Consider the following 13,045-nt stretch of genomic DNA (forward strand, 5'->3'; position numbering starts at 1 on the left):
TTTGGTAAAAAGAAGTAACTTTGAAAGAGAAACATTGTTTTTTTTAAATTTTTAATGCTTTCCCGCATCTATCGTTTTCCCGCATTCATCGTTTTTATTTCCCACCCCCGCCGAAAACGATGCATCGAGGTTTCACTGTATATTTAAACTAATAGCGAGGGGGGGTTAAGATGTTGGATAAGTGTCCAGGTATCTTGTGTTTGATTGTTTGATTCATTACAGGTGATGATGCATCTAATAAACCATCTGGGCCACTTTCCGATGGGAATTGGAGCCGCTCGCTTATCGTCCATGGTGGTGGAACACGATGATGTGCCTGGCCTCTCAGCAGATGAACTCAGTTCTGAAGTCTTCTCTGCTCCAAATATCCAGGTCAGGGCAGGACAGAGATGGTCAGACACTGGAACAGATGCCAAGTCTGCTAAAAACTGAGATTTATGCTAGTGCTGGTCATTAAAAGTTTTTTTGGTATTAACATCTGGAGCCAGTTGATATTCAGTAGTTCACTGAGCTATAATTTTTGTGCAACACATCATTTATAATTTGAATTTGCTGTGATATGGGTGATTGGTCCAGTGGTGGGTTGTTGTGTATACTGAATTGGACCTTTGGGCAGGGACCTTCTTGGCGAGCTGAGCACGTATCAGCTTCTCATGAAGGTTTTTATCTCCATGGAGTTAATTTTATTTGACTGTTATTTATTTCTGTTAAACTCAACAATTTTAGAGATATTTTTAAAAGGAGAACATCTATAGATTTACTAATATCTGTCTTCCACTGTGTCCAAGTTTCTGCTTTATATGGTAATGTGGGCAGGTAGAAACTTTTAGATAGGCATATTTTCTTCCTCTTAGGTATTTTTATTCTCTGTATAATTTTGTATTTAATACTTTGTCACTCTTTTACTTCCTGAGAGAAGCTCTTCATTTATTTTAGTTTATAATTACTTAGATGTGTGACTGTCTCTATGGCAGTATCAGTAAAGCACTTACTTGTCGCAACAGTATTTATTTTTTATCTCTTTCTGAGCAGCTTTTCGTATTGAGCAACAGTCTTCTGGTGTCATTAGTCGAGTTGCCAGCTCTGGATGTGCCAGGTGGTGGGGTAACAGCTGGACTGAGAACTGCTCCCTCACAAGTGAGAGTCATTTTAAGGGACCTGAGTGGGAAGGCATCTTGGGATGCTTCCATCCTTTACTGCAGTCCTGAGGACTCCGTATGCTCACATCGACATGCCAAAGAAGAAACAGGTATGTTCAAGGGTTTAAAATGTCTGCTGTTAAATTTACATCATGGACCAGTAATTTCGTTCTCATTTCTGTTATGTGTAGAGAAGAGGGTACAAAATGTTGAAGAGAATATTTGGACGTAAAAGGGCATAAACTAGCAATATATAATAGTGTCAGTCAGCTCACTAATTATTCCATGGAGCAGAGTGCTTCAGAAGCTGATAGTAACTCACCTGGTCAATAAATTATCTGCTATATCCTTATCCTTAAATCAAGATAGTTGAGATGGAGTCAATAAATAATGTACATGGAAAAAGTGATTATTATTATTATTACGCAGCTTCAAAACCATTTGGGAGATATTTAGATTTTACTGAAATGGAATCTAGTGAAGTGAATGTAATGACCTAATAACATTTAAACCAGCTGATGGATTTATCAAGAACATCTTGGGATACCCACACTCCTCCATACTTTTTTATTTTGTGGTGATTGCTTAAGCACAAGGATAATTTTGCCTTACCCATCAGTACCATCATCAAGTTGGTGCAATGCAAATGCTTGCGGAGGGAATAGTGATAGAACCAGTAACATCTTTGAAAAATATGCAATTTGTATGAAGTTCATATTTTTACAGAATGTAAAACAATATGGCAGCCACATGGAATATGTAGTTAGATTTTAGATTGAGAGCTGTAACTAAGCAATTATTGGAGCTAGACATGTGAAAATTTAAGTGGAAATTATTCATATAGTGAGATTCTATATGAGTACAGTTTATGCTTGTAATAGGTCACAGAATTTTAGAATTACTCATTAAATGTTTGTTGTGTGGATGGAATTATTTACAAAAGGGTGGCACAAGTTCTTTTCCAGACTCCTTGTTAAATTAGAAAACATCCAGACTTTTATTTCTTATGTAAAGTAAAGCTGTCCTGCTACATGCCATAGAGACGCTTGTGGGGAGAGGAGGTATAGCTCCTTCTTATTCTTGACCTTGGTAGGAGATGAGAGTGAGTGTCATGATGTGATTATGCATTTCTCCTGGGAAAGGACTTCTGGTACCCATTGGATTGGAGGCTGGGTGGGCCTAGAGCTGGTCTGGACAGAGAGGCCAGAAAAAAATTCTCTTCCAAGAACTGAACCCATCATCCAGTCCATAGTCTAACACTACACTCACCGAACTACCACAGCTCCTCTAGGTCTTATTTGCAGATATAAGGTATGATTGACTTTTCTTTCTTATTCCCAGAGGATGGAGTTAGAACTGCTGGTTTGCCTAGGCCCATATCAGTATCATCTAGGTTAGAAGAGGCTATGTTGACATCTAGTTTTGTAGGTGGTGAACTTCATAGTAGTCCTCCTCAGCACACATTGCGCCATCGCCCACCGGATATACTCCCAACCTGTGATAATGGAGCTGAAGACATGGATAACTTGGATGATGTATGTATATGTCTGAAAGCAAACAAATATGAATGCAACTTCATTGAACAGTGTTAAAATTTTCAATGAAGTTTCTGCATGGGGTCCGCAAAGTTCGGATTACATGTGATGTAAGCTCTTTTTTACCAAGTACCAAAGATAGTTGTGTAGAATTAGTTTTTCATGTAATCCTGATGTGATTCATTACATTGTGTGTACTTGTTATTTATTAATGTCAGTGATGTTTTCTGATTCTTGGTCACCATTCTTCTCTATGCTTCCACTCCTCTCTGCCATTGCACCCAGAATTCCTTTGATTCTTCATACTCTGTCTTCCTCTTGCTCCTTCCTGATGTCATCCACTCCAACGCTTGTTTGGGCCTTAAGTTGGCCTTCATTCTTTGGACATGTCCATACCATAGTGATTGTTTTGTTCTTGTGTCATCCAAAATAGAATTTAGTAAACCCATTCTTTCTGTAATTTTATGGTTTCATAGTTTGATGTTTAAATCATGTAGTTTCATCCAAATGGTGGTTTGAAAGTTTTGGTTTTATCTCCCTTGGCTGTTATGTGTAATAATTTAATTCCTAAACTCATATTTCAGTGTTGTATAATTTCATCTATTGATAGTGCTGTTGTGTAAATCAGAAGTAAATAAATAAATAAATAAATTAAACACATTTTCCATGCTCCATATTTTTTAGTTGAATTTGAATTCAATTTTTAAATACTAGTTTATATTTGTAATGTAGTCACTGTCTATCTTACATTATTTTTGTATTTCTGTTTGGTACAGCTTCTGCAGTATCTAGGTCACACAAGTCCAGAATGTTTGGAGAGTCTGGACACCCCTCGTAACATTCCTGCACCTCCACCCCCTCCACTGACAAGGGAAGTAGAGGAAGACACCATCACCATGGTACTTAACCAACGAAATGCAGAGCAGGAGTATTTACAGCGCCATTCAGCAGATATTATGTGAGTGTCGTGTTTATATTTTTGGATTTTCATGTTAGAATCAGCAGTTTGTAACTTGGTTTGGTCTTTACTTGTACCACTGTGCCCAGCCATACCCCTTTGCTAGCTCATTTTTGAGTTTCCTTAGGTATGGAAGTCAAGATAAATTGAGCAGAAACTGAGTTAATACATACTCATTCTTACCTTATATTATAAAGATGGTATAGGAATATATAGATGTACATTCCCCACCCGTCTTATCATCCTAATCATATTTGGGAAAAGAGTGTATATTATGAAGCCTGTCATTATGCAGTTTGGCTGTAGTAAATTTGATATGTTTCAGATAATGGACAATATTAAGCATAAATATGATACGTTAAGTCAGCCAGAGAATCCCTTTTTAAGTGCTATGATGTATTTTTATTATGTTTGTACATAATTTTCTTCTAGGATGCAAGCAGGATGCATGACAACGTTTCCTCATCAGTCATCGCATTCACCCTTTCAGCACTGTCGGCTACTTTTCTCGCAGTTGGGCCTTGCTGGCTGGGAACGTCGTTCACATCTTCACCTGCTGTCAAAGAATGAGAAACTGCTACGAGAACTGCGTAATCTTGACACTCAGGTAATGTCAGGTTTTATCTTTTTGTTTTATTTTCTTTTTATATCTTTCTGTGAGTAATCTCTCTCGTTCACTCACCAACCCACCCTCAAGTTGAGCAGAAACATACATTCAACTGTAGAAATTCTGAGGGTTAATTAGTATCGCCACAAAAACTTGTCATTTGGGTACAGTACTGAGAGTATTAAATTCATTTCACAATCAGGTTTTCTAAGATAATATCATTTATGAGTCTATGGTTACTAATGTAATGATGGTGAAAAACTTTGAGGTTATATCTGATTCATTTAATGTGGAAATGGTCTGTACTTGCATAGGAAGTTTTTCTCAAAAAGAAAATGACGGCTATCATGACATGCTGTACAGTTGCGAGGAGTAAAGGAATTCTTATTGAAGGAGTCCAGCATGACAACCCATGAGATAATTTTTGGATTTAGAAGACTGTGTGATAGTAAAATGGGCTTTATGAGTTCTTTTTGGAACTCCTTGTTTTAAATTGTGGATGTTGATGAAGTCAGTTTTCTTTTTCATTTTGTCTTTACAAATGAAGTTAATTAATTTTTATACCAGCTTCAAAATATGTCTTTAAATAATTTGACTTATATGTAAGTATGAATGAATTCATTATGTACCCTACCTAATTTATGTTGGAATTTGCAGCGATGTCGGGAGACACATAAAATTGCTGTTGTGTATGTGGCTGAAGGTCAGGAAGACAAGAATTCTATTCTGTCCAACACATGTGGAAGTCAGGCTTATGAGGAATTTATAGCAGGATTGGCATGGGAGGTAAGTTATGAGCAAACATACCAAATTATTTAAAATTAAAATTTTAGTGTGATGAGGCACTGCTTCATGATTTTTTACAATATTCCCAATACTAAGAGTTTTGAATATAAATTGTAATAAATCTTTTGTCTTTTAAGTGATAAAGTGAAACATTGATTAACTGGAAACTTACCTTTGTCAGAAAATGTAAGTGGTCCTCAGAATGCACGTAAAAACCAGATGAAATTTATTTCTGATATGAACAGCTTAATGCGAAAAAAGGAATTCAAAATAAAAACAAAATGGGGTATAGTTACTGGAATATTTATTATTTTGTGTTGTGTTCTTGGAGTTTATCTGAGAAGAAATGTTTGTATCGTAAATGAGAGAAACTGATCCCGTTTGTGCAGAATACTTTTATAGACAACTGGGAAAATTAAGAAAGCAAGGCAAGAAAGAAAATTGGAAAATATGTACTGTTTAGTAACATTGTAGTGTACGTGTGTAGCATGAATTTCTTTGATATATGAATTGTGAATACATAAATACTTGATGTATGTACTGCCTCATTTTGATTTTACTCAGAAGAAAATGGAATTTTATTCAAGAAGAAATTGTTCAGGTCCTTTCAAAGTCCATCATAAGCAAGTTTTGTGAATTTTTAATTTGTTTTCAGCTTTGAATTGAGCCTTGTGAACTGTAGTATGCCAGCATCTATAACTTCATATTTCTTACAATACTGTAAGGTGTCTGAATTATTCTAGGTTGAATTGGAATCACATACAGGATTCTTGGGAGGCTTGCAGCGCAATAAAAGTACTGGAGAAACTGCTCCATATTATGCCACATCATTCCTAGAGGTCATATTTCATGTGGCCACTAGGATGCCGTCTTCTAGCCAGGAATCTTTACTGCAAAAGGTAAACAGTGTTTTACCTTTGTGTTTAATTTCTTGTATGCAGCACATTTATTTATGGAAGCCAGAGTCATGCATGTATGAAACACACCTTTTGAATGCCACCAGGTGTGCATTTGACTATTACTATTCTTGTTTTGCTGTAAAAGTGCCGTTATAATAACTGGCACACCTTTTTAAATACTCTATTTCTTCGGTAATTAAATTAATATTTTGCTTCATGGTTTAGCATTTTTAAATTTGATTATTTCTGTCTAGACTCGTCACCTGGGAAATGACGAAGTGCACATCGTGTGGTCGGAACATTCCCGTGATTATAGACGTGGTATCATACCGACTGAATTCTGTGATGTACTTATTGTTATCTACCCTCTACCTAATAGGCTGTACCGCATCCAAGTATCTCGAAAGCCTGAGGTATGTGATTTTTTAATGTATATTGTTTATGACTTACCCAAATACAATGCTCCATAGTATTTTCTTTTAATTAAAATATGTCGTGTGTTGAAATTCAAGATGAAGACAGCGTTAAAGAATAAGATATGAATAAAAATTACCTGCTCTTTGGCAATTATTTAGTTTGTATATATAAATACTGAGCTTTATGAAGATAATAGGTTGAGGACTTCGTTCCAGGTTCCTTACTTTGGCCCGTTATTTAATGAATCGATTGTAGATGATAAGGTACTGCCTGGGCTGGTGCGGGCGTCAGCCATCAGTGCATCAAGATCAAAGAGGAGCATGCTGCCATTCTACCAAAACTAGTAAGTGTAGATACCGCTGCACATAGCAATGCAAAACTTTTTTATTTATCTTATATATATTGAAATATTTGAAGGAAAATAGTGATAAGTTTTCTGAACTTGTTGAACGTGAAGTTAAAAGCTGATTGATCATCCTTATACAAAGTATTCCACATGAACGTAGCAGGCTGTTGTGAACACGGTGATCAACTTTCATATTCCATAATAGGTGGGGGAAATCCTTGGCCAGTTGAGTAACTATTAGCTTTTGAAGAAGGACTTTGCATTCCACATGAAAGCAGTAGTTGTCCAATTTTAATACCTGTTTTGAAATTTAAGGAAGAGAACATGCCTAATCGACATGTGGTGCTTCTTTTCAGTTATGAAGAACGTGCTAAGTCTCTAGAGACAGTCATTCGTAACCACAAGGATGCTACAACATTTGAAGAGTTTACAGCACAGGTTTATTCTCCAGTTCAGACTGTGTCACCTTTCTGCCCTGGTCCAAATCGCTCATCAGGTAAGTAGCACACATTCCGAAGCATTAACTGTAAGTCACATTCAGCAGAAGTTTGCGTCGCTGTAACCTTGAAGCTGTACCTCTCATTGTGTCAGACTCACTAATATACTTTCCTGTTTGAAGTCTGGTATAGTAGTTATTGATGAAAACACTTTTTGTGTATATCAGTTTATTAACTTCATTGACATCTGATTCTCAAACTAAAAAAAAAAGCTTTAATCGTGTGTTATATCTTCAACTTCTTACTTGTATCTGCTGACACATATCTTTGTATTTGATATGATCCTGTACTTCTTGAAGCATTAATGGTAAGAAATGTGTTACTTTTCTATTACAGTGGCATTTTTTTGTTTCTTATAAAAATAACTGAAATTAATCTGCTTAATTCTCTTTGCTTCAGTGTGTACTTGGCAGTTTACATCCATTTTATATGTACGTACTATATTTGTTAATGTTTGTCTTCACCGCCCTGAGAACTTCAAGTCTCATATTCTATATTTCTCTGCATGCTGGTAATTCTCACCTTGACTTAATATTCATGCACTGTTTTTAGGTTATTGTTTCTAATGAAATCTGCCATTAGGAAAATTTACACACAAGACACCTCTTGAAAATTTGAGGATCACAGCTGTAAATGCATGAATGTAGCATGGCCCTTGCACCTTCCTTATATAGTTTGGGCATCACATTTGAGCCATTGCTGCCGTTTGTTGGCAGGCACTTCATTGAGTTCTCGCAGTCCTGAGCCAAGTTGTACAGCTACGTCGAGCTCTACCTTGGCTGCGGCATTGCTTGATTCTCACCAGCATCGATTTGGGTACCGCAGCAGTAATGCTGCAGGCCAAGACAACCGTATGCGGGGTGCGTGCATATTGACAAATGATATGAGTGAAAAATATCTCTGACCGTAGTGACATTTTTCATTTTTCTGATCATCGCATTCAGTTCATATGCTGTAAAATTATATGATAAGCATTAGGTGAGGGGGCGATGTCCATATAACACATATCTTAACAATTACACATATTGCAGTTGTATGTAACTTTTGTTACACCCTTGACAATTTTGTGACAGATTTTCCTGTTTAAATCTACAAGTGGCAGCTAGACTCCAAAAGTACAACTTTTGCTGTAGTCAGTACTCATACTGTTCTCCTGCCAAATACAAAATACGTCTGTGACTAGTCAGTCAGTTTGTGCTATATTTATGTAGTTTGTTAACGTATGTTCCAGGAACAGACGGAGTTCGAGTGTGGTTTGCAAGCAGTGAATGTGCTTCATCTGATGCTGGTTTACATGGTATTTCACCTCGACCCCTCAAGAAACTTTCATTCAAGACCACAGCTCGGAGATCTCTGACTGCCAAATCGGAATCAATTTCTCTTACACCGCCTGACAGCCCCACAGCTAGAAAATCAAAATAGTTCTATGCTCAGCTTCAAAGTATGTACATTGAACCAACTAATGCAGAATTAGCATTGTCTCTCCTGTAGAGAAACTAGGTTTTTATATTAGTGTACATTGCAAAATAAAGGCAAATCATTTCTTAGGTACAAAAATGTATTTGATCACAATTTAAAGTATTGAGTGTGACTTTTTAAGTCTGCTGCATAGGTTTGATAGTTAATATGTTGTACCGATAAATAGAGGATCCAAGAAGGAGATAGCATTTCATTTCTGGATCCTTTTTTTATACTTTTAAGAATATATGTTCATCAAATTTTGTGGCCCAGTACCATCTTTACTATGGTCTGGCATATTGTTTTAGCATTTACATAGAACATGTGCAGGACTAGAACATGAATTTTTCACACAGTGTGGTATGACATAGTATGTTCACACATACTATTTCCCTAGTGTAAGATGTGCATGGCATATTATTGTGTAATGGTTACATCTGTTATTGCGTTCAGGTAGACACTGCTTACGTAAAAATATTTATAGACGACATAGAGAGAGTATCGGAGATACTTACAACTTTGCCAACAATCTTCTTACTTAATACAGATATTTTTGTTCTTAGCATCAGCTTTTGTTAACTCAATTAGTGAGGGAATGGTCATTTTGGAGCTCTGGACACGGATGTAAGATACTTGGATGTGACTGATCGTTACATGTTCTTTTTCCAGGCCTGCACAAAAAAGTGATATCAAATGAGATGTTTTGTACTAAGTGCTACAAATATGTTTGAGTAATTCTAGATCAGATATGTTATTCCAGCATTAATAGATGTGAACTTTTCTATACTTAAATTGCATTGATGACTGCATGCATGTGAAGAAATATGTGTAAAGATGAATGTGAGGGAATGGATGATTGGTTGGACAGAAATATGGACACCAATATTAATTTATTCTGTAAAAAAGAGTAGATTCAACATTTAATTACTGATGTGATCAGTAATACTAATTAATATTCAGTAGAAAGTGACAAGATTTTGAGCGAAATATTGAATCCAATATTTTAATGTAGACTCTGCCACTCCTTTATGGTTCTTGACTTATCATAATTCTTAAATATTTATAATACTGTATTTTCACATACCAGTGGTAGCATGTGACATATACCTCTGTGTTGGCCCCTGTTTGCTAAGATTTAAAACTTAGAACATGTGCATTAGAAACTAATTTTTCTGGATCACTGGATTGTTTCAACATTTTGACACAGAATACAGATACATTTTACAACAGATGGTGGCTTCTGAAACATCTTAACTGATTAAGATTTGAGGTTTTGTGGGTGGTGAAAATTCAAATTGCGATCTTCTGGGCCATAACAATATGTAGATTCATCAGGCTACTTGAATTTTGAAATGATTTAAAAAATTGCTGTTCGTGTTTAATACTAGTACCACCAGGATGTGTTCCCAACATTTCAAAAGATCCTGTTACATTCATATTCAGGGTAGAAGTATATCTGGGATGTAGGTGGTTGCATATGGCCGTTCCTGTTCCCCATTTCGTGTTAGCCCACCAAAGACTCCATCTCTTTTCTCTGCATTCCTCGCTCTTATTGACCAATCTTGTTTCCTTCAGCCTGACATCTCCACCATCTCCATATAACCCAGCAACATTAGATCTCTACTGACTTATACCCTGAAGGTGGAGGTGGCATATTCTTCTGAAATATTTGTAACTATGTATATGATTGTAAGATGTCACAACATAGAATCCACAATCCAAATCATCATCACTTGTTGAGATTGCCTCTATGGAGGGGCAAACATTGCAGTTGCATTGTTGGCACTCCTGTTCTGTAGAGTCCCAGGTTTGATTCTCCACCTGGAAGCCTGGAGCACCCATTCAGATGGCAGGTCAGAACTGTTTGCACAAGGGAACACAACCTCCAGGCATGGTGTAACTCTGTGGTCATCCTGGCTGCCCACAAGTAGACCTCAGTGTTAAGACTCCAGTGGATTGAAGTAGGCCATAACCACATTCTTCCTCCGAGTTCATGATTCACATTTATCCTCATTCATTGCTCTGTGTAATCAGTGTAGGTAGTCTACAGACAGCAGAGATGAAGTTACTCTTCAGTATTAAGATGTGAATAAGAAGGTATGAAATATGAAATGAGGAAGTAAAAGTACTACAGGAAAAGTTGATCAAATTAAGCAGATGGTATTGTGTATATATTACATATGGGTAAATGCTGGATACCTGCGAATATTAAAAAAAATGAATATGCTTAATAAATGATCGCTAAGGAGGTGGTTAAAAGACGTGAGATAAGAGAATAGAAGAAAGTTTGAAAATGGTGGCCACATTGTAAATGGTCATTGTATTCTAAGATAAAAGTTTGGATGCCATATGTCAACTCTGAGTAATAAAAAGACTGTCAGGGAATCGTGACATCCAGTAACACTTCAGTTGTTTGTATTTATGTATGTATATGGTTATAGTAACTTGTCTGACTAGTAGAATGTTGCAAGCAGGTTGTGCTCCTGATTTTGAAAGGTCTGCCACATGTTGTGATGAATATCACTGAAATCACAACCTTAACATAAAATACATTCTGCTCGTAATACTTATTTGAAAACACAACAACATCAAACAAAGATTTTTTCCCCCGTTATCAAAATGTGACTGCCCAAGCTCCAGTTTATCTTCCATATGGACAGCCCTCTTCATAATAAGGTATCAGGGACCAAATTAACTTGTGTGTATGATGTAACTGAAGTTTGTTAAACAATTGCGAAATTTATATGCGTACAAAGATTAGGTTTATAAAACTCAACATTTACTGATAACTGCAAAGATCATGGCATTCTACATATAGAATCTGACATCTACATTTCTTTGAATAAGTTGAAATTAATAATGGAGGTATTTTACACTCTGTAGTGTTACACAAGAGAATTACAAGCCTTCTCATGAAATAAGAGGTAAAATTAATGATGAAAGTATATAACAGTTTCAGTTTCTCTAGCATAGATTTTTTATGTATCAGCTTATAATTTAAGTCTGATTAGAATTTAAAAATTCAACACTTGGACATTCAGAAAATATATGTCCATTTTATGAAGCAGCTTAATATGTATTTAACTACGCTGTGATCAAGCCGAGTCCTTCTCGAGTAGGTAATAGTACACTCAGCTGGAGAAACTCTCGTTTTCATGGAACCAGAAATTGCACTGTCATGTTCAAAAGAGTCCACCACTGGTCCTTATCATGAGCTAGATGAATCCATTCCACTCCCTCCATCCTTCTTTCTCTAAGACCCATTTTCATATTATCCTACCATCTATGCCTAGATCTTCTGAACATTGTTCCCTTTGTATTTTTCAGTGAAAATTTCATATGCATTTTCTATCTCCTTATACTCTTTCCATGCACCACCCATCCCATCCTTGAGTTGATCATCTTAATGTTATTTGGTGAAGAGCACAAATTATGGAGCTCATGCACTTTTCTCCAGCCTCCTGTATCTTCATCCCTCTTAAGTCCAAATATTATAAGCGCTCTGTTCTCAAATACCCTCAACCTGTGTTCCTCCCTTAATGTGAGATCATTTCACACCCATACAAAACAGGTAAAATTATACTTCAAATGTTATGTTCAAATCTTTAAATTTTAGATAGTATGAGATATTACTTTGAAATATTTTTGTAGCAAAACTTTATGCCTTGTGAACTGGAAAATATTGTTAAAAATTATGTAAATTACAGAAATTGAGAGGTTGATAAGATCTTGGAATTCATGTGTTAATTATCTCCATGTTCTTCAGGATACTTGATTGTCTCAACAGTATTATACTGAAAGGACTTTGTAATATACAATTCTGGTGAAATTTATATCAGTGATTGCTTTTTTTTAATTGAGTGAAACAGTGAATGTTACATGTTGGCAAGCCTGCAAGTGAAATGTTTAAGTGAATCTGTTTACAAGTGTCAGTTTTTTCATTACTTGCAATGTAAAATAACAATTTATGTATTAATACCATACAGAATTTTTAATTCTTTGTTTACCAGAATTTAATCTGTTCAGTTCACACTAATTTGAAAAGATGTGAGTCTGAAGATGCATACTTAGGGTTCAATTGGCATTTTCTATACCAAAACTGAATGTTATAAAATTCCTCAAAAATTACTTACTGTAAAAGAATATGTATCTTGTTGGTATTCTAATTTGACTTGAAACGTTTGATTGATTCCTAGGTTACTTAAAGTTGCCATTTCTACTGCAGAGGTTTGTATAGCAAGAACTGAAAAATGACCATGAATGGTGAGTATATATGGGTTTAGAAGGAGACAGTCATAGCCTATTAGGTTTTAGGAGGTGAAACATACTGATAGTTTGACACACACACATTTTTCATGTATAGAAAATACAGTGCACAAGATATGGATCTATCACATGTAGTG

General features: G+C 35.9%; 1 protein-coding gene across 8 annotated transcripts in view; it reads left to right on the top strand.

Annotated features, from left to right (window-relative positions):
* Positions 1 to 12,637, top strand: part of LOC110828578 (putative Rho GTPase-activating protein CG5521) — a 43,216-nt gene extending 30,579 nt beyond the window's left edge. For 7 of the 8 annotated variants that reach the window (XM_087353025.1, XM_087353024.1, XM_022061398.2 and 4 more), the window contains 12 exons: positions 223 to 372; positions 1,033 to 1,249; positions 2,481 to 2,674; positions 3,451 to 3,632; positions 4,065 to 4,239; positions 4,897 to 5,025; positions 5,769 to 5,924; positions 6,179 to 6,337; positions 6,557 to 6,684; positions 7,044 to 7,183; positions 7,901 to 8,044; positions 8,416 to 12,637. In XM_087353025.1, coding sequence (XP_087209151.1) covers positions 223 to 372; positions 1,033 to 1,249; positions 2,481 to 2,674; positions 3,451 to 3,632; positions 4,065 to 4,239; positions 4,897 to 5,025; positions 5,769 to 5,924; positions 6,179 to 6,337; positions 6,557 to 6,684; positions 7,044 to 7,183; positions 7,901 to 8,044; positions 8,416 to 8,606 — 1,965 coding nt within the window. In that variant the 3' untranslated portion in view covers positions 8,607 to 12,637. The remainder of the gene's footprint in view (positions 1 to 222; positions 373 to 1,032; positions 1,250 to 2,480; positions 2,675 to 3,450; positions 3,633 to 4,064; positions 4,240 to 4,896; positions 5,026 to 5,768; positions 5,925 to 6,178; positions 6,338 to 6,556; positions 6,685 to 7,043; positions 7,184 to 7,900; positions 8,045 to 8,415) is intronic. The other variant, XM_087353031.1, reaches the window with a different exon arrangement.
* Positions 12,638 to 13,045: the final 408 nt, after the last annotated feature.

The sequence above is a fragment of the Zootermopsis nevadensis genome, unplaced genomic scaffold (genome assembly GCF_977971745.1).
Source record: "Zootermopsis nevadensis isolate Lab colony 2312 unplaced genomic scaffold, Znev_1.0 Znev_ptg000021l, whole genome shotgun sequence".
NCBI classification, from domain to species: Eukaryota; Metazoa; Arthropoda; class Insecta; order Blattodea; family Termopsidae; genus Zootermopsis; species Zootermopsis nevadensis.